The sequence below is a fragment of the Coturnix japonica genome, chromosome 3 (genome assembly GCF_001577835.2).
Source record: "Coturnix japonica isolate 7356 chromosome 3, Coturnix japonica 2.1, whole genome shotgun sequence".
Lineage (NCBI taxonomy): Eukaryota > Metazoa > Chordata > Aves > Galliformes > Phasianidae > Coturnix > Coturnix japonica.
In genome coordinates, this window is record NC_029518.1 from 32,558,075 (window position 1) to 32,580,676 (window position 22,602).

General features: G+C 37.9%; 2 protein-coding genes across 2 annotated transcripts in view; one reads left to right on the forward strand and one right to left on the reverse strand.

Moving 5' to 3' along the window:
• The window catches only part of GREM2 (gremlin 2, DAN family BMP antagonist), a 43,324-nt gene extending 34,646 nt beyond the window's left edge, over positions 1 to 8,678 (forward strand). The window contains exon 2 of the mRNA XM_015857766.2: positions 2,954 to 8,678. Within this exon, the coding sequence (XP_015713252.1) occupies positions 2,955 to 3,461 (507 nt within the window). The 5' untranslated portion in view covers position 2,954 and the 3' untranslated portion in view covers positions 3,462 to 8,678. The remainder of the gene's footprint in view (positions 1 to 2,953) is intronic.
• Positions 8,679 to 9,613: 935 nt separating this feature from the next.
• The window catches only part of FMN2 (formin 2), a 133,077-nt gene continuing 120,088 nt past the window's right edge, over positions 9,614 to 22,602 (reverse strand). Inside the window, 2 exon segments of the mRNA XM_015857765.2 lie at positions 9,614 to 10,390; positions 11,166 to 11,247. Coding sequence (XP_015713251.1) covers positions 10,364 to 10,390; positions 11,166 to 11,247 — 109 coding nt within the window. The 3' untranslated portion in view covers positions 9,614 to 10,363.

A 22,602-nucleotide genomic window follows, 5' to 3' on the forward strand; every position in this document is an offset into this window, starting at 1 on the left:
CCTTGCATTTGGGCTGAGTGAGTCAGAATGTTCTCTTTCTCTGAGAACAGTGAAGTTTCTCTTTTCTTTGCATGTGATTACCTAAAACATATGTAGTCCATGGTGTTTTCCTGGCATCAGGTGACCTTGTTTGCACCCTTAATGGCTTCAATAGGGGTTTGTTTGCCAGGGTTTAGGAAGGAGTTAGTAAGAGGCAGCCCTGTGATTAGAAATTCCATGATCTGAGAGGATGCACGTTTGACTAGCTAGTGTAAACCAGAGTAATGATGTGCTCTCTGTACTTATCAGAAAGTTCAGATTTGATAGAAATCAATGACAGAAATAGGTGTTGTGTTCCTGGGTGTCTGTAAAAGTTCTTGCTAACCTGTACTGCAGAGTTTGGTTTAAAACTGTACAATAGTGGCTTTGATTAATAATGCTTTATTAGTTATAAACATAGACTTAGTGAATAAATCCTATTTATTCTGTTGAATGGCTCCCCATGCCTACATAAAACTATTTCAGAAATTATAAAGCTACTATAATATTTTTCTGCATTATAAGCTTTGAGTTGCTAGCTCTGTCAGCATTACAGAATTCCTTTATAGGATTTCTACTCAGAGCCATCCTTGACGTGAAAAGGAAGTTGTCTTTTAACTTGCATTTTGTGATGAGAAAGTGTAGGTGTGGTAAGACAGAGTTTCGCTAAGAAAGGGGTGGGGGAAAATGTGCATCTCTCTTTTTGATGGATTTATACCTTCCTCTTCCATGTCAGGGTAAGATAAATGAAACTGGAGAGGTGATATCCCTGCTGGAAAGGACTGAACTTCTTCCCTGCAGGACAGTAGAGATGGAGCATTTACTTTGTGTTCCTGCATATAGAAAAGAAGTAGAAGAGACTGTCTGAGGAGTGTTGGTATAATGCATCCTCTGTCTTTTTCTAGAGGATGTAGCCTTGTAACTCCTGTTTTATTCCCTCCCTTCTCTATCTAAAACACACAACAGTGGGCATATGTTTTTTTATCTACTACTGAAAAGCAGCCGTCAGTGCAGAATAACATGAGAACAGTTTGGGAGGAAACATGGAACACTGCGTTCAAGTGAAACTAATTACCTGATTAGAGTTTGGCCTGGCTGTGGTGGTTGACATCCAATGGTCTTGGCGACAATAACTGTGATGAAATCCAAGTCTAGTCTTGATTCATTTGAAGGATCTGGACAAACCCTCTCGACTTGCATGCTGAATGCTAAGCAGTGCAAAAATAGGCCACTGATTTAAAGAACCCATGGCTACCATGGATGTCAGTGAGCATACTTACAGGCAAATTTGCTTATTTGGGTTTTAGAAACTCTTGTTTCTTTTTCAAGCATGAAGTCTGATGATATTTTATGTTTGCATCAGAGCATCTTCCACTCACAGCTTTAGGATAAGCACTTTCCTTTCCTTCAGCATTTCCAACTTCTCGTAAAATTTAGTCAAAGTCAGACTTGGAGATCTTATAAACTTAGAAAATTACCTAAAAGATATCCCACTTATTCTGCTACTGTTCCTCCTCTTTATCTCTCCAGAGCTTAAATACCTGTTAGCTCTGCCATGTTGTCTTGAATCTTCACCACAAACTCATTTTTTATCTGTTGGTGTCTTTATTTGGAAAATGCTGTGTTTTCATGATAGGACTAATGCAAAATCTCAAATGTCTACAGTGTTAGATATATCTATATTTATTGGTGTGATAGTATTTGTTTTCTTGGCATCATTCTAAAGCAGGGGAAAAAAAAAGAAAAAAAAAAAAGCACTACTTGGAAGGATTTGAAACTGTACTGGGAAAAGAGGGATGGCCCTTTCATCTACATACTGTTCCATAAATACTGTCCTTTGAGAACAAAGGTAAGTAGAGCACTTTTAGAAAGAGTTGAACTGTGCCTACTTCTGAATGGAAAGCTTCTGGGCTGCACCCACTTCTGGCACCCTGGAAATATTCTGCTCTCCCTTCCCTGGGACAACAAAATTAAGTAAACTATTAAATGAGTTGTGAATGTTGGCTTGATGAGGAAATTCACTACTTCTCCTCAGAAGTAGTGCACACTTAGATGAATTACTAAACTGATTCAACAAGTTGTTGATGAAGATCCAGGAGCTGCTAAGATAGATAGATATGCTCCACAGAACAAGAAATTCCAATATTCAAGTATTGGAAAAAATACTTTTGCCAATTGGCTACTTATTTTAACTTACCAACTGGCTTGTGCTCTAACCTATTCCTCAACATCTAAAGTAAATACTGAACTCTCTCCCAACATCTAAAGTAAGTATTGAACTCTCTCCCATTTACAAACCTTCTCAAGCTATTTGCCTAGGAAACCTTGCAGTCCCCTGTGTTGTATTTAAGCATTTCCTCCTGTTGGAAGAATAAATCTATCAAGTTTTCAGCCTTCTACTAAAACAGTGTTTAAGGGCTGTGTGTTCCATAAGTCCCCCGAAAACATCAGAAACAATACAAAATGATAATAATACACCTTTGGACACCTCTCACTCCTCTGTGTGGAACAGGGCTAGGTAGGGACTTTAGATCTGAAGAGGCAAATGGGAGTTCACCTTGTGTAACATACTATTCTCTTCCCTCTCCCCAGCCTCCACAAATGAGCTGTCACTGTGTTGGCAGGACTCTGCTGAGCCTTTTCTAGCCAGGAATTTGCCCAGCTGTTTGGCCCGGGATTTCACAGAGACGAAGGAAACCTTTCTGGCTGAAGCTTCTGTAGAGTCAGTGGTTCAGTGATCAAAGGAGCAGCTTCCCTACGGGGGAAAGAGGAGAGGGGCATTTCAACAGGGCCTGACCTCTGTGTGATAAATGCTCACCCTAGAATATACCTAATCTCTTAGGAAAAGTGGTGGGATTACAAAGGCAGTAAGGTTTCAACACTTTGTGGTTTGAAAATGCGTCTCTTCTAACAGCTACTTGTATTGCCATTTCAGGATGATTTGGAAATTTGCCGTGTCCGTCTTTTTGATGGCAGCACTGGCTAGAGTAGCAGACAGCAGGAAGAACCGCCCGGCGGGAGCAATCCCGTCCCCCTACAAGGACAGCAGCAGCAACAACTCGGAGCGGAGGCAGCAGCTGAACAAGGAGGTGCTGGCCTCCAGCCAGGAGGCCCTCGTGGTCACTGAGCGGAAGTATCTCAAGAGCGACTGGTGCAAGACGCAACCCTTGCGGCAGACTGTCAGTGAGGAAGGCTGCATAAGCCGCACCATTATCAACCGCTTCTGCTATGGGCAGTGCAACTCCTTCTACATACCACGGCATGTGAAGAAGGAGGAGGAGTCCTTCCAGTCCTGCGCTTTCTGCAAGCCACACAAGGTGACCTCCTCGACTGTGCAGCTGGAGTGCCCCGAGCTGGACCCACCATTCCGACTCAAGAAAATTCAGAAGGTGAAGCAGTGCCGGTGCATGTCTGTGAATCTGAACAACTCGGGCAAGATGTGAGAACAGTCGTGTGGCTGCTGCTTGCTGTTGTCCTGTTGTCCCCATCAAACTTCCCTCTGCATCTCCTCTCCATTGGGCAGAGTGCCTGTTTTCTTGGTTTGTTTGTTTTTTTCCCTGTTTGTTTTTATTTCGGGAGGCATCTCTCCAGCAAGGAAAGGCTCCTTGTCACGTACCTACTGGAATAAAGCTTTATAATGGACTGTGTTATGCACTTCACCATCAGGTTCATTTTATGTCCGGTATCATCTGACAGTTGAATCTTACAGGGCTGAGCAGGCTCCTGAAGTTGAGACTGTGCATCTAAGTGACCAGTTGGCTGAATGCAGCATTAAATGTTTCCACTGTGTGGAGTAAAGCTGTCTGCCCTACACTCCAGCTCCCTCCACCAGATGAGACGTCTTCTCGCTAAGCTGTTCTGGAGCTTGATGCTGTCACCACGATATGCTGGGTTCTGCCCAAATCTGGGTGAGACGGACTAGGGAGAACTACAAAGAGTAACATACAAAAAGAGACTCTCTGATGAGGCTCAGCTTCTTGAGACACCTCTCATTGTGCAATGATAAACTGTTCCAAGCTTGTGGTTTGAACTGCAGATAAGAGCTGAAGGGGAGAGGGTGAAACGTCAGGTCAGCTGCTGTGATCACATCAGCAGACTGAAGAAGGATTCTTAAGCTGTGGTGGCTGGAATATACAGAACATGTGGTCTCTGCAGCAGTGTTTGTTTTGTAACTTAGCTATAGTAAACAGCTGCTTAAAGTATTATAGACCTAGCCATGTATATTTTTCTTGTGACAGAATATGTCGGAGATTAAAATGTGGTGAGTAAGAGACTTGGTTGCTAGGTCAGCTGCCTGGCTTAAAATGGATGCATTTTAACTGGGCTTTTGGTACGTTAATGTGTTAGATTTATGCCTGTTTCTTACTCCAAGAAGGACAACATCCATTTATTACCTTATATTTATGCCTGCACAGACTGGAGAAGGTGGAAGGTAATTGGAGAGGAGCTGAGAACACTAGTAGCGTTTCACTTAAGGTATAAAAGCATTGTCAAACAAAGAACAAAATTTGGCCATTGCTGGACCAAATGCAAAAGCTGCCTTATTGTTTAGTGTCATCAGGTACTGGAAGTGAAATCTCTCCCATGATTGGAAACCAGGAGAAAGTGTTGATGTTAAAGGACAAACCCATCACTCAGTGCTGTGGGAATGGGTCACAGTTGTGCAAGCAGGGAGAAAGTCAGTGCTAATCACTGGTGGCCCATCGAGTGTTTCGGTTCTACATAATCCACGGTGGTGAACACTTTGCAGTTCATGCTGATCATACTGTGTTGTTATTCGCTTGGTGGAGTTTAGCATGTTCTGTGTATCCTGTTTGTTCCAGTTCTGATCTGTATTAGTACCGGCTGCATTAAGATCATAAGATGTCTAAAAAGAAATCAGCCCCTTCCCCCAGATTGAAGCCCATGCATGCTCAGTCATCTGAAGCTTACTAATTAACAATGACAAGTCGACTCCCTGATGCATGTCTTAGGGTTCAGGATCTGCATCTGCTGATAACAGCTTGCTGCAGGAACCCTTTCCTTCCAGATTGCTTATGTACAGCCACTTCAAGGGGTTAATGTGTTTAGGACTCTGGCCAGCCAAGAGTTCAGTGCCACATTATGTGAGACTGGCTGCTCTAAGAGGCTTTTGGGACTGAGCTCCACAAGAGCTTACCAAGCAGTTTATGGGGATTGGCACGGGCAGGATGAGGTTGGTCAGGTGTGTTAGCCCTATTACGTGAGCAGTTATGTGTTTTCTTCTGTGATTTTTCAGAAACACAGAGTGAGACCCCTCACAGTTGTTTTTCAGAAGCTGGCATTGCTACACTAACAGCATCATGCCAACCCCTAAATGGGCAGTGTTCATTCCAGGCTTGATATTGTTAATGTGAGTGGGGGGCAAAGTGAAGAAAACGAATCCATTGTGACTCCAGTGATCTCAGACTCCACTTGGAAGAAACAAACCGAAAGTCAGTCATTTTGGATGAGAGAGTGAAAAAAGCACCATGGTAACTTCAGTTAGGAATAATGTGCAAGAATCTTTATCTTTAAGCTATGCCCTGCCTGGGGTTTTCATCAGTTTGCAATATGACTATGCTGCAGCTTAAAGTTCCTTCTAGGAGCTGTGTTTATGTAAAAACTGAGTTGAGCTTGTAATGGTTAAAACTGTATTTAATTCTTGTTTTATAAATGAAAACAAATAATGAAGAAATGTTTAAGTATAATGTAATTATTTTATAGGTCTACTATTAAATTATAGATTAAATAATAAAGCTACTCTAGGGTTATACGGCATCCAGACGTACAGGCTTTGCTTCAACACTTTGTGTCCAGCTACTTTTTAATCAGTCTGTTTTCCAGCTTCCTTCTGACCATATGAGACACAGGTAAATGGATTGCCCTGACAGGCTGGGGAAGCCCAGCTGCTTTTCCCCCATACACTCCCTCACTATTCTACCTACTATACTGCCACTGGCTTTTTTGGTTTAAATGACAAGAAAGCAACCAAAGTTCCACAACTGGCTGAAATGCTGGCATTTAAATTAAGAGAAGCATCTATCATCTCGACCTCAGTGGTTTTGCTTAAAATGTAGGTGGATCCTTACGTAATAGGCACCAACCTACACATAGAAATAAATACATCTGTGAAGACATGGAGGAGTTTGAACCCTGGCTATAAGCTCTTGAATGAGTACAGTGTATGCACTTCAAAGTGTAGAGTAGTGTCTTTGTTGTAGTTTTTCCAACCAAGAGAAAAGATTGTTGAAAAAAAAAAAAATTGCCAAAAAATAAAAAACAAAACAAAACAAATCACAAAGGAAAACTTTAGCTAGGAAAAGGATTTCTTACACTGACAAGTCAGCCGCCTTCATCAGAAGAGATGTCTGTCATGGATATTGAGAGAAACAGGAGTGCCTAGACCACAGTTAGTCATTTGGCTCAAAATGTGCTCAGAGAGCTATGTCTTCCAGCACCCCACTCTCATTTCTTCTTGTCTCTTGGCCAGTGTTTTTACTTTGCTTGTAGCTTTGCTGCTCAGCACCCAGCTTAACTTCTGTGTTCCAGCTTAGTTGGCTCTCTTAGCCTCTTCCTGCCTTGCTGCTGAAGCATACTAGAAGCTTTTATGCGGTAATCCAATGAACTCCTTTTTGCAAAAACAATCCAGGAGCAAGGTGAGTCTCCCAGGGTAGACAGCAGAGGCACTCAGTCAGACAGATCCGATCTCTCTTAAATGTGACTGGTTTTGTGGGACATGGAAGGAAGGGGGACAGCAAACGTTAACTTCTGTCACTGTGGAACTGCTGACTCAGCAAGTCCCTGGTCTGTGATGAGTGACACATGGACTCATGGTTTCTAAAAGCTTATATTTCAGTTGCAGCTATAAAAACAAAAACAGAACAACAACTTCAAAACAAGAGTCTATTTATCCTCAGACAGACATCATACAGTGAACTTACCATTAGATGCATTTACAAGTAGGTTGGACAAATGTTTTACCAGATAAAGACAGATCTGCCATAATCAAGAGAACAGCCTGTAAAACCTGTTTTGTAATGTGAATCCTATTTGATTGCTGGGTATTGACCGGGAGGATGCTGGACATACCTTTGTCTTTTTCCTTTTCTGGTCACTTCATATTGTCTTCAGAATAATTCAGCTATGTCTGTTTTCAGTTACTCTGTCCATAGCAGTTCAAAATTGGTATAAGCTACGTAACTGATATAAGGGAGTTGGCATAAACAGAGCCCTGCTTAATAGCCTACAGTATGCAGCAAAATAACATCAATGCAAAGACTTGCTATCACTTCTCTCAATTAAATTAATAGCTGCTTTCAATTTTTAAGCTAACCACTTAAAAAATTAGACAAGAAAAGATGACAACCTATGGAAGATATGACTAGTCACATTCCCACATTAACTGTTGGTTAATATTTAACTGACTTTTAGAAGTTTTTTATAATGAAGAAAGTTGCTACGGAAAAGCCAACCACTGCTGTGTCATAACAACTGTGACAAAGTAATGTGCTTCTGAAAGGTTTAATTTGCAAAGCAGAACAATGCAAGTCTTAGTTCCTCTCAAAAGGGTGATCTTTCTTCTCTTAATAAGTTACATATGGGTATAGAAGTCCTTATTGAGCTGTTGCAGTTTAAGCAACTGTGAGTGATAATATGGTGATGACAATTAAGGCTTAGCAAATGTAGTATGCTTGATATTCAATTCAAGTAAATGGGGAGAGCGGGACCTAAAAATCCTTTCTGCTTTCTAAATGCAAAGAAAATAATAGTAGTATAGAATTCTGACAAAGCTCTGTGTGCCGCTGAAAAAAGGGTGAAACTTGCATTGGGATTCTACTTATGCTGTGGGTCAAGCTGGATGGCGCTCTGAGCAACCTGATGTAGCTATAGGTGTCCCTGTTCATTGCAGGGGAGATGGACTAGGTGGCATACAGAAGTCCCTTCCTTACAATATATACACTGTTTTGTATACACACACACCATCTAAGACTAATGCACTACTGGAGGCATGCACCAGCACAATAACTGAGTCTAATTGGGTAAACAACTCCAAAGCTCCTCGCTACCACCACTTGGGAAGAGGTATCACATCCACATAATGAGGAGTTACTGGCACTGTGCATCCAAAAGCCCCATTTCCACTGATGCTAATTCACATTAGTTTTCTGGTGAGAAGTGGCACTTAGTGTATGGTTGCTAGCAAACAACAGCACACTATGAGAGTGAAGAGAGAAAGCAACTATTTTGTTATTATTCCTTTTATTTTCATATAAATTAACATTCTAAAAAAAATTGAAATAGAAACACTAAATACAGTATTGCACATAGTGATCTTTGTTAGATGATCTATTATTTCATTTAGTATAATATACATACTGTAGGTACTGAAGGGAACAGGAAGGCTACAAATGAAAACATGCTACTGTATTCTTGCACTTAGGAGCAGAGTTAAGAGGAAATGACTAGTGTTTACATAAATACAAACATGGATTTGAATCAGTGCCATTAAAATAGCTTTTTTTTTTTCCCATAAGTTAGTTGTAACAACAAATAATCTCTTCTTCTCACCCCCCCCCCAAATAGTAATGTTACTCCCATCAACACAAAGTTTTAGAACTCCATTCTCAGTAATTTATATCCCTGACAGAAATTATTACAACTACAGAATTTCAAATAGGTTTGTCAGCAACAGGAGACTTACTTTTCACATAGTGAAAAAAAAACCATCTTTTCTAGTGCTTGGTATAAGTGAAGAATAACAGATTCCTGAGGTCATATTTCACACTTCTTTTATGACACTTGAATAGAACAGTAGCTTCTGGACAGCTAGGAATGTCTGATGATGTGCTAGATTAGACAGGGAATAACACACCCCCGCAGGTTAGACCTAATTTGCTTTTTACTCCAGTGTCTTTCATGCTCCAATGAAGCATGTGCCTCCAACTCAGTATCCAACTTTGCTTGCTTTCAGGAAAAGTGAGCCTTGAAAGCAGAATGTTATAAATCAGGAGGATTGTTTTGGTGCTATTTAATCATGACTGGAGGAAAGAGTTGTTATTGGTTGAGCAGATCAAGGCTGATATAATCAATTCTAGACTGCAAATAGAAATAAAGCATGTGTCATAGATTTCAATCATTAATCTCTTAGCAAGGGGACACCGAAAGCCTGGAGGAAAATTGCAAGAATGCTAAGTGTGAAATTAATGTCAATTAGTTGGTAGTCCATGTCTGTCACTAGAATTGGCTACTGTTTTTCCTAAATGTCAGTCCCCATGTGCATCTTTAACGGCTCTCTAAAGGAGTTTTAAAGTAACTGTAAAAGTTAGGTTTAGGTTTTTACTGTAAAGCTAATTCCAAAAGAGAAGTCATGTACATGTGGCCAAAAGCCTGTCTGACTTATCAGCAGTTAAATCTATACTATGGTTTCTAAAGTTCATGTAAAATTATTAGCTGCTTTATATGTTAACAATCTATAACAGCCAAATCTCTCTCATATTCTCTCTATAGTACTTTTGTGCTTTTCTGTATTGTCTTGCTCCCAGCGCCCCGCCCCCCCCCCCCCCCCCCCCCCCCCCCCCCCCTTTTTTTTTTTTTCTTTTTAAATGCTGTTTTTCTGAACCCCCATTACCACCTGGCATTCACTATCTGGCAAAAGATGAAGTAAAAGTCATAAAAGTATGTTGCCTTATCGATTTTAAACATAGCTACAGTAAACATCCTGTTCCACAAATATTTAGCCATGGAGGGCAACCAAACAAGTTCGGAAAGCATTGATTATACTGTATAAGCAGCACTTAACAATTCAAAATACAAACTACATATGCCAACATGAAACAGATACAAACAATTCACTAGGAGTAACATTTCTTTCCCTAATCTAAGTGCTGTGTCATGAAGTATCTGCGTTAGACAGATGTTACCAGTAGGAATGGAAATGTTTTACTTTATCAAGTAGTATTCTTATGAACTTCAACTTAATGCAATTTTCAGCATGTTCAGAACTGACGCAGATACTGTTTTTATGCATGCTGACTTGGCCTATTTGTAGTATACCATACACTTTACAAAATATCATCTTTGAGTGGTAAAGGAGATACTGAATACAGGGAAGGTGTTTCAAGACAATATCTAGTCTATTGCCGGGCACTCCGTTGAAGTGATTACATTCATTCATGAATGTACATTAACACATCAATTGGTGGAAAACTCTAGAGAACAAAAAGAGAATTCAAAAGGTCCAGAAAGTAAATGATCAGGGTGATGTAGTATCCTTCCCCCTCATACCCCACCCACAGACTTGTTGAGTTTTGGTAACCAGGTAACAATGGCTTTTGCTTTTCTTCTGTCAGATTTTCATACTTATCTTGGCTTTCTGAAAAATAATAAATGTGAAAATGAAGAGAATTCAGCAAGATGATGAGTTCACATGTGTCAAGCACACAAACACATACATTAACATTAAATTATACATACTCTAGAACCGAATTCACAAATAATATCCCTTCAAAACAAGAACTGAAGTAAACTGCAGCTAAACACTATTTGTAAAATAATTTACTCTGTCAATTTTTCAGTAAAAATGGGAATCTCTGCAGTGCCAAATAAACCAAGATCCTGGTATTCAGACCTACCTCTAAGTCTCATAATAACGAATAGACAAGACTACCATCATTACACTTATTGATCTGTTTTCAGAACAGTCAAAGCACAGTGTTATCTCTTCTGAGAGCTGCTATTTTAAAGCAAATCAAATCAGCAGAACAGAAGCTACTAGTACCTGACATGGTGATTCAACTTGCAAAATGCATGCTATTATGAACCTTCTTTACATACTGTAACTTTAGAAAAGAGTAATTTGAGGCTGAATAAGATCTAAGATCATAACTGTTTTTTCTCCCATCTATGTGCCTCCCACACCAAGACTGAGATGCATATATTGGCAGGATAGAGCAATAACATGTTACTCTTGCTTGCTCTTGCTTTTATGGAGTAACATTAACAGACAACATTCAAGTTGCTTAACCTAGCAACTCTTAAAAGAAAAAAAAAAGAACAAGAAATATATCAAGAATAAGATGCCTATAGAAGAAAAGGAGAAAACGGTAGAATGAATGATGGTAAAAGTATAGCTAAAATTTTTTACTTACAATTCCAGAGTCATGTTTTGGTCTTATATTGTATAGTGACTTCCCCTTTTTCTGTCTGCAGACTTCCTCTGCCTCTTTAACTCTGAAAGAAGACACAATTTATAAACATTTCCCTAGACCAAAATGATTTCCAAAGACAGTGTTGTATATAACTTTTTTTTTTTTTTTTTTTTTTAAAGTATGAAGATGAAAATGGACAATTTTATTCCCTATGCCTTTATTAATAGGCTCTACAAAACAGCAGATGCACTCCCTGGCTGCTGTTGCCATCCCACCAGGCTCTGGTACTTAAAAGATCATGCATAATCAATGGCATATTAAATGCTAGTTACAAAAGTAATCAGTACTTATGATAGTTTAATATTGAAATCTAGCAGAATTTAAATTACCCTGGTAGACATGAAGACCAGCTTTCAGAACATTCAAGCCAAATAATGCTTTGTTTGTATTTGTTGCTTGTATTTAAAACAGCAAAGCAGCTTTATTTACATTTCCAGTCTTTGCTCTCTAGCTTAAAATAAAAATATTGACTGAAAAATTCCAGTATTGTTCTTAAAAACCATCCTGTTTGTAAACAAGGTAGTACACATCACTGCGTGCATTTTTTTCTCTCCACAACTGAGGGTGAGCACAAAGCTTACATGGAAACACTTGGGTGCAAAGAGACAAGAAGGTTCCAGATGCGAGGGTGTCATACATTAGTGTTTCCTGACTTGGTAAATGGTACCAAATTAGGGCTTACGAAATACCACAAAATGCTACATCGTTGATGAGATAAATGTTCTTTTAGTCATCCAGATAGGGAACAAGCCCCAAAAGACAGAAGTCTGCATTCAGACTGGGAGTCTGCCAAAATCAGTCTGGTAGGCTCAACAGCACACCATAAAATATTTCTCAAACATTTTTACTCATTTTGGAGATCAGTCTTACAAACACACATGGTTATTGAAACACTAATGCAGATTTAAGTTATGAATTCTCTGAGCTTCAAAGACTTACATAAACCCTTTCTTTATGATGGCATTAAATGGTGTGAGATGTGTAATTTTTATTTTTTATGAGAGATGAGACTATTATTTATAAATAGGAAAGTAGAGAATAAGAACATAAATCCTTTATTGTTTTGTTCTTGCCAGCAATATAGAATCTGGATAGCACTTACTCCACTTTTTCATCATTATCCAACAACGAAAAATAACCAACAGTAAAATGATATTGAAGAAATGATATATCTTTGGCTGGTTCCTTGCGGTTCATCTCCAGACCGCTTGCATGTCTGCTATTTCACTGAGGCTACACAGGGCAGTGTGAGAATCAGACTTCATGTTGCTATTATTTTAAAATATTTTTTGTGTGTGTGTGGTAAGGGCCAGATTTTTGAAAATATGACTCCAGCTGGGTCTGCTAAGCACATTACAAAAACTGCCTTTGCATTCATCTCTCCTTCATCTAGATTCACCAGACACACCTCATTCTTCTCATGAGTTTCACATTTATATTGTCAAAATTTAATTTAAACTTCAGTTCTTTTCCAGCATGCTGCTCTCTTCATTTGATAATGGTGTACTTTATTAAGGGAGAAAGACCTTAACTTGCACAGGTAGAAACCTCTTATTTTCAAATTGTAACGCTTCTGATCTGACTGCAAGTCAGTCACATTGTTGTATTGTAACGTAGAACAGAAACGTTAAATGGAGAGTGGTTCACCTTCAAAATGGATTTAAATAGATTGAATAAAAGTGACAGGCAAAATATAGTGATAGTTTTAAATAGAAGCTTGTGAGAATAAAACAGTTTGCAATGAAAGTCAAAGACTTTTTCTTTCCCCTAAACACCACCTTTTCTTCTGATTCATTTCTATATACATCTGAATGAGAAAGAGCATTTGTAACAGTGATCTTCTCAAAACAGTCTGATATTCAAAGCTATCAAAATTCACTCATACAGAAACAAGCTCACATATCATATCATTTCCTCTTTTTGAAATACAGCTATAACTGACACCCATCATTGGTAGGCAAAACTTAAATAAGAAAAATGAAATATTACTTGGGGTTAAATTAGTATCAAAACTTGGAGAATAATAACTACTGAAGTTATCAAGATCATTTTTTTATAGAAGATACTTAATGAATGCAGGCATTCGAACAATTGGTCATGCAAATGACAGTATGTGAAATATACTAAAATATTTACTGAACTACTTCACACAGATCCTGATGTTATTCTCAGGAAATGTTAGGGAATCTCTAGTTCCAGTCTTTGTTGCATTAAAGTATCCCTCTTTCAGGGACAGATTCTCGCTGCTTGCCTAACATACCAACTCAGAAGATGGTTTGGCTCCCTCTGGGTCTCAAATTAATTCAAAACAAAAGTCCTTGAATGGAATGGAACTTGTGATGATACAGTGACAAGTTATTTTCTGAAAAGCAAGTCCTTAATTTTTGTTACTTAAACTGCACTTGAAAAAATAAAAAAGGGAGACAAACAGTCTTAAAGCTTGTGCTATTCATTTTACTAAGATTATGTAAGAGGCCTTGGTCTCTCAAGTATAGCTGCAGTACTGAAGTTTTTGGGAGTCTTTATGAAATTCCTTGTAGTTTGAGTATATTTATTTATCACAGTGGGAATGCAGAAGGCAAGAAGCATTATTCCCTAATACACTTCAGACAAAGCTGAGAGCTAGCAGCCACTTGGTTTCAGTCCCAACCATATCACTGACTCATTGTGTTGGTTTGGGATAGCTCACTGCCTCCTGGCCCTGATTCTGCATGAAGATTCAAGTGGTTGGATAAAGCCTCACTGAAGCCAATACAATCTATAGATATACTTCCTCAGCAAAAAATGTCATTAGAAATCTAAATGTAGCACAGTAAAGTCTTATTGTCAGGACACTAGATTATGACTAAAAACTAGAAGCACATAAAACTGTACGTATTTACAGCTATAATATATATCTAAATTCTAAAAAGTCAGAACACTGGTGAATTTAATCTGCAGGAAGCAATGCCTTTGAGATAACAAGGATTACCTCCATTCAGTTGGAAAATATTTAATTGCCACCAGCAATTAGAAAAATACACTTAAAATATTTTCTCCTGTTCCTGAAGAATTCTTCACCTTCTTGTAGGTAAAATTTACAACATTTAAGCAAAACAAACCTTGCTTCTATCACCTCAAGACAAGTTTAAGACCTGGTTATCACTATGGTAAATTCCTACATATCATCATAGCATCCTTAACCTTGGACAATACCTCTAACATCATCTAGTCCAACTGTCCACCTATCGCCAATACTGCCCACTAAACCATGTCCCTAAATATTACATCTGCATGTTTCTTGAACACCTCCAGGGACGGTGACTTCACCACCTCCATAGGCAGCTTATTCCACTGCTTGACCACTCTTTGTCAGAAGTTTTACCTAATATCCAATCTGAAACTCCCACGGCACAACTTAAGGCCATTATCTCTTGTCTTGCTGCTGTTACCAGGAGGAAGAGACCAACCCCTGCCTTGCCACAGCCTCCTTTCAAGTAATTGTAAAGAGGAGTAATGCCATCTTGCTCAGGCCTTTCCTGTACTACTTTCCCCTGACTTCAGCAGAACTATTATCAATGTGGAGATGCAAAGCAAATCAAGACCAAGAGGCAGAAAAATTGAATGAACTCACGCTGTCACATCAGGAAGACTGGCTTAAATATTCAACTATGGTCAATTGTTACTGCTTCATGAAAATGTTAACAAATCTCTTTAAATTTTGGCAAGAGGGAAGGTGATGTTTGGGGAAAACAACACAAGAGCTATGAATCTATGAGCCTCCCTCCCAACAGTCAAAAATAGGGAAGAAATTGTAGACAGTGACATACTTACAGGCTCCAGGCCAAAGTGACACTGCTGTTCTGCCACTGTAGAGAACAAACCACTCAAAATGCTTGAAACAGTTAACAAAACATTCCAAGGAGTGAGAATTCAACTGTTGAGGCCTTGTTTTCCCTGAGGGAAGCTATGAAGAGTCTGAGGAAGGAGAGTGCTCCATGTGCCAGAGAGATTTGATCCATAGGCAAAGGCAAGCACATATATAGATTGATATATTGAAGACCTGTTTCTAGTTAAAAGAGTTGTACACAACTAATAACTTCTACGATAGAGTTAATTTGGTCGCTTTATGGAAGAATCACTGTTCTCAAGTGCAACTAAGTAGTCTGAAGTGGGACAGCAGCTCCAGGCAAATTCTGAGACTGGGCGAGAGAAAGAGGTGCTAAGGGAGTCTAACATGTTCAGGTTGGAGATTAGGATCTTTGCCAAGAGGATGACCAAGCACTTGAACAGGCACCCTAGGTTAAGGTAGCTGTCACAGCAGCAAGCTGCCAGAGTTCAAAAAGCAATTGGAAAAAGCTCTCAGACGTAAGATTTGAGTAGCCTTGTGTGAATTCAGGAGTTGGACTTGATGATACTTGTATCATCAATACCTTTCAACTCAGAATATTCGACAGCTCTACAAAAAGGCAGACAGCATGCTCTTGAAGAAGTCAGGAGGTGCAGTTGAAGGATGATAGGAATTGTTTGCATGCTTCCAGTATGTTAAGATGCTTCTGCAACACTGATGCTCTAATTATCTCATTTTATACTTTTCATCTTTTCCAACTCACTTGCTTTCAAATAAACTGATGGTTTCATTTGCTATCAAGTCCTAGATCACATCAATTCTGGCTTAAGAAGAGCATATTTGTTCAATAGGAAAGACAGCATCAGCACTACACCTTTGGCATTTTTGGCATGTTTCTTTTCCCAAGACATTTCTTGTTTTTGCCCTTACTAGGATATAGTCCTACAAAACTAATTTTGGTCAACCAGAGAGTTGCTTAATTCTTTATAGCATTCTGAAGAGCAGAGTTATTAGCAGTTATTAGACTCAAGATCAGGTCCAAGGCAGATTTTACAAGTGCACAGTAAAAGTGCTCAAAATGGGTATCTGGACAAATACAAGTCCCATAATATTAATTAAATTTAGTTCAGATATTTCTTTCATTATTTCAGAAAGGATTACTTTCTGAACAGCCCCAAAACTAACAATGTATGTAGCCAACATAAAATATAAGAAAGCAATCCCTGGATCAGTTAAAAGCGTACAAGTAAATGAATAGATAGTCACTCACAGAGCCCAATAATTAATGTCTCAAATACTGCTATATATAAATAAATATAAATAAACAGATAAAGATTTAGAGTCTAAGTAGGCATCGCCTGTAACAAGAGAAATAGTTTCTTCTTTCCAGCATAATAAAAATACCCCTTACCTTACTTCTACCTCAAATTTATTGTGAGACAAACACATACAAACTCTGATTAAGTTTAAAGACAATCTTTGAGACAAATAGATAAATAAGCAAGTTTCACTTTGGCAAGGATACAGGAAAAAAGAACCAGACATCTCTACAAACCCAAAAGACAGACTAGCTGTTTTATCTACCTTCTAGACCAAAAGCCAGCCTGGTCACAATCTTATCAAGGCTCAGAGAATTTCTGTCATCATTCAGTCCATTGAGAAGGGCAGCCACTTCCCTAACACCGAACATTAATAATTTTGACTGAAGTATCTGTAACAGACAGATTCATTTCTTTCTGGCTCCATCTAGGCTTGGTAGCCTTACAGTTCACTAGCAAGTGCTAAGTCATGACAAATGTAAGCACAGAGAGAAGGCTGGAATGTTATATGCCTTAGATACTAGAGCTGCTCACAAAAACTTCCATGATAAACTCACACAGATATTACTTTTACAGCTTGAAAATGTATTTCATGAAACCCAATATATACATATATATATATATATTTTTTTTTTTTTAATATAGATATACTGTACATTGTAACATACAACAAAGCTGAGGCTAATATTCTTCATATTTCTAGGTGCTTTTTAGCAGATAAATAACATGTGTTTTGCACATCAAGATACTTTATGTATGTTAGTTTGGGGTAACAATAACATGTTTATAGTAATAACACCTTTACAAATAACAACAACAACAAAACAACTCCACAAAAAATATCAAATACTAGATGTCCTTAAGAGATCAAGAGTAGAAAACTTTAAAGCTGGTTTGGTTTTGTTTTTTTTAAAACTCTTCCAGAGCAATTGACCTAAGGTTTTTTCTTTGACTCAGTTACTAAAGTATTGAAATGACTTCTTTTTCTTAAGGAATTTCTCTTTGGAAGGGAGAAAAAAAAAACCAAAACAATTCTCAACATAAAAGTGCAGTAAAAAAATGTAGAGCTTTTACTTTTCCACCAATATGATTGAAGTGATGACATAGATATGATTCAGTAACTGACGGCAAAGACTTTATACAGATAAGAAACACATTTTAATGTACCTGGTGCCATCAAACTGACTGATGAAACCTAACCTCTCCTACCAACAAAGAGATTATGTATTAGTCTATCCTGACATCTCTGCCAGTTCCTTGCATGGATACTGCAAAGACCATGACGTAGACAATAGCAGGTTAAAAAACACAGTGATTAATCATACTTTGGCTCAGAGGAGCAAGGACAAGTAGATTAAAATTTCACCTTGAAAATAAAAGAGCACAAACGAACCAACCAACAGAAACCTGTTAAGGATGGCTATAATTCTAATAAATGCACAGAGTGCCTTCAGAATCATATATATTTTTTCCTTGTCAAAGTGGCCAGTATTTCTTACTATACCTGGCCACCTTCAGGGAAGATGGTAATCAATTTTCATATGTGAAGTTTGGAGGAAAGTAAGTGTTCTAAGAAAACTGTTCATCACTTCATTGTTTTTCTTGGAACTGAAACTAGTTTGCACTCAAAGAAGTTGGCTGCATTCTGACTGTTTGATTGGGAAATTCCACAGGAAATGATAAGGGAAAAGAACACGATAGGATGTGAGGTAAAACTAGTGACTGAAAGTATAAGCAAAAGAAAGGAAAAGAAAGCTGGAAGTGAACGGAAATGTGAAGCCACGTGTTTGCTCTAAAACACCATGAAGCAGTAAATGATGTTTAAAAAAAAAAAAAAAAAAAAAGGAGAAAATCCTTTGTGAGTAGATTATGCAGAGGAGAATATCTTAAAGTGGCTATGGGGACGTACCCAATGCAGATGAACTACTACATTGAATTAACTGGGGCACATACAATGTGAAGGTTGCTTCAGAAGTAATGCTTCCTATTTATTTCCACTAAAACTACGCCAAATACAAAAAGCATGATAACACAATTCAGTAAAGCAAATTCTCAGCTGCAAAAGTGTCTTTTTAAAAACAGTCATCACCATTAGCTATACGTTTTCTCTAGCAATAAACAAGAGCCTGCATATAGTGCTCGTAAAAACCTGCACCAGCAGAGGTGAACCACTGTTGCACAGCTGCTATGGTAGTGTCATTGCAGTACAAGCAAATAAGAAATGAATGAATAGCTCACTGAAAAAAACAAAACAATCAAAAAACCAGCAAAGTTAGCAGAAATTATCTGCAGAGCCATGGAATTAGAGATGTACAAAGCAGAATGCAGGAAGAGAAGAGGCCTCCAAGTTTTTTGTATCAGGTGAGAATACTCACTCACATCAAGAGTTACCCACTTACATGTTGACATCAAAATGACTGCTGAGAAAGAAAATCTCTTCAAAAAAAAAAACAAAAACAAAAAAACAAAACAAAAACCTCTATATTAGCCTCCTACTCACAGCCAAAATATGCACACAGCCATGCACTAACATTTAATGGATGTTTTCATTATGACAACTATATGCACTGATTTGTCAAACTTCCTCAGTAAGAAAAAGCAATCTAACTTGAGTAGATAGACAAGTTAGTGACAAATGCTAATGACAAATGTTAGTGACAAATTTGTAGAACCTTTCAACATGTTTGGGTACCACAAATGCCAATGTAATAATCACTTCACCTGGGAAAGAAAACATTTTATGAATACTGAATATGTAGCATCTCTTGGCAGAAATTCTATTTAAAATTCCTACTTGTGCAATTTTTTTTCATTCATCTCCAGGTATCTATTACATTAGGCTGTTATTTTTGTTTATTCATTTATTTAATAATAAAAATGTCATTCACTCTTCCAAGACACAGTAAACAGGAAAGAGTTACAAAATCTGAAAAGATCACCATAGGGTAGGAACTGTGATATCACCACTTGGCTATATCCTAAACTGTCACAACCCATCTGACATTAGAGCCACGAAAAACAAGGCAAAATTCACTATGAGATGACAATTGTTATCCGTCTCCTTTTAGGCATAAAATACTAAAATGCAATGCAGCACGCCAGCATGACACTACACTACAACATCAGGTAAATCAATGAGGCTGTTGAAAAGCTCTTCTGCTAAATATTTGGTGGCATTCTAGAATCTCATGAAAGTCACAGCACTTAGTAGAGATCAGAGACTTGGAATCTTTCTTTTTTTTTCTTTCTTTTTTAATTTTTCACTTTGTTCAAACTTGCAGTTCATGTACACTGGTTGGCTTACAGCTACAAAGAGACTTATCAAAGACTTTAAAATATCTTCATTTAACTTTTTCTTAAGCAATCTTTTCCAGAGACCCAGATTGGGAAACTCTCCAAAATATTATTTTCTCAGTTATCCAAGCAGTGCTAAAAATGAGAGTCACTGCTCTCCTTCCCTAACCAAAAGGCCTGATGATCCAATTGAGAAATAGACAGATTGCCAGAAGTGCACAAGGAAGAAACAGTAGTACTGAAATATTGAGCAACTTCTCTCAGTTGGGTAGCAAACTGCCTCTATTTGAGGCACTGCCTCAAAGCGCTCTTCCTAGCTACTGGATCTTTCATGTGTTCATCTTTCATGTATGTATATTCCATCGTCTGTAATTTTCCACAATACTTCTTGATCAGAAACTCTTATAATCAAGTTAAAATTTTGAAATACTTGTAAAAATGAACAATTATTTTAATTGTTCAAAGATACAAGCTACATCCAGTTTTGACATTGTAAAACAAAGTCTAGAAGTGTGGAGCCCAGTTGATTAAACAGCAATACAGAGAGTGATATTGAAATTCTAAGTCAGAGAAAACATTTGCTTACTAACATCATGGCTGGAGCTTTTCGATGGCACCACAACACAAGCCAAGTGATATGCGACTCCATTAAATATAGTCCCCATTTCTATCCATTTTCCTCTTGCACTGCAATTCCATATATATTTTCCTACTCTTTTATTCAGTCTCCACATTTCTTTGCAAGTACGTTTTCCCATGTCCCCAGATTTCTCACTCTCAAGTCTGACTCACTGGTTCCTATTATAAGCACTAACAAAATCTCCCTTAAATTACTCTGAGAGGACCATTGCTTGTGCTATGGGATTTAATGCCCTCCTCCACAAGCAGAAGTGGCAGCTTACCAATATGCTCCTCACTGTGCAATGTACCGATATCCAATGCCAGACTTTAAATTGCTCAACAGCAAGTTTTAAATCATCCTGCTGAGGAGTCCCGTAGGGAGACATACCAGTCTTTCTGCAGGGGGAGATCAATGAGCTGTGGAGACATGCTGGCCAGGAATCTCCCTTTCATCTAGATATACACAGTGTGACACACCAGGTGCCAGCTTAACTGCTATTCTTACGGGAATGGGCAATTTTACATTTGAGAAACTAGGGATTTTTTTTTTTTTTTTTTTTTTTTTTTTTTAATTGAATGTATAGATTACTTTTAATGTGTCAGAGATTTACTGTGGCAGTTAAAGGGTTGAATAAAGCCAGCCAAAAGAAATTTTCAAGCTTAGTGTGATGCAAGATGCAATTTAGAGAATTTTACCAGCATCTTGATCTGACCTATGAACTGTCCTCTGCTGGCATCCCAGTTATACGCTATTCAGTGTCACGCCTTTTCATAAAGGAAGAGTCAAACTGAGCCTATGAGAAATATTTACCTTTTGCATATACTTAAATGGTACTTACACCTGTTCAATGCCATTCCCCCCTGCTCCATGTTTTTCCTTTCGCCTAGAAACACAACTTTAATTCCCCCTATATTTGCAAGCATGCAGAGGCTGTCTGGAACAACAAACAATCTGAAGAAACCTACAATCACTTAGGGCAGGAGTGAACAAACAAGTGTCAGTATTCCATTTTTATGCATAGAAAGTGAAGGTATAGCTGTGTCTCTGCAAAAATGCTTCTGCCTCTTCCTAGTAAGGTCTGAATCTAAGGTCTACTAATATTAACCTTCAACAGCAATGCAATGAATGTTTTTTCTCCTGATTTCATTTAAACACAATGTCTTAGAGGACTCATTACTGTTTTTTGGTTGTTTTTTTTTTGTGTGTGGTTTGTTTTTTTTTTTTGGCTACTGGGAGCCAGGGTGCATACCACATCCAGGACTTTGCTCAACACCAAGAAAAATGAAAATATCTCTTGCTCCAGTGCTACACTGGAATAGTGCATTTAATGTTGAATATCTCAGAAATATAAAGAAAACAAGAAAAAAAGGGGCATAAAGATATAATTTAAGAAGAAAAGTGTTACTGTATTACCTTTGATAGTTTGCATGAGACACCTGCTGTCTCTACAGGAGAAAAGTATGCATTTCAAGTTTGGTAGTATGATCCCTTAAAAGTTTTCATAAGAAGGTAAGACAGGTGTCACTGTGGCCATGCATTACCTAAAAATAAATATTCAGGGCCCAATTTACCTCATACCTTAGGGTATGGAGAAACTAAAATATATATACAGATTAGGAAAGTGCTGAACAGTTGTTCTTTTCTGCAACAACACTGAAAAGGAATTAATGTGTCAGCTCTTCTTGACTTTCTTTGTGATCACATATCAAGTGCAAGCTATACTGTCAGATAGTATTTAAGAGTTTTCAGAGTGCAAACACAAAAGCAGAGCCTACCAGTGACACATCAAAAATACAGTGTGAAAGGACAACAGTAAGACCAATATTTAAAAACATGAAACAAATCAGGCCCATGTTGTCATATGTAGGTTAATGAGTAAAACGTCATATTACTTTTACAGTTTTTACCTAAAAGGATACATCTTTAGGATAAACAGCTCCAGAATTTCAATCTAAATTTTTTATAAGGTTACAAATAGCTTGCATAACAATTTAGATAGGAATGTTCCATAGCCTTGCCTACAATGTGACCACAAAAAGAACAAAAAAAAAAAAGTATGTTTAGGAAAACCTTTTGGCAGACGTATGCTTTCACTGTAATTTTCAGGTGCATTTTTCTTTTTATTGCTACTGTATTTAACAGTTTATCATGCATAATTTTCTCTACAGCTGGTATTTTCCAGTTCTGCTTTATTTCAACTGACAGAATGGAGTGAAAGCAGTAGAAAATTTTCGGAAAAATATTTTGTTTTTAACCTCATGTCATTTCTCTTCTTTTTTTAAACTCCTTTTGGAAATAAATGTGAAGTCTGAC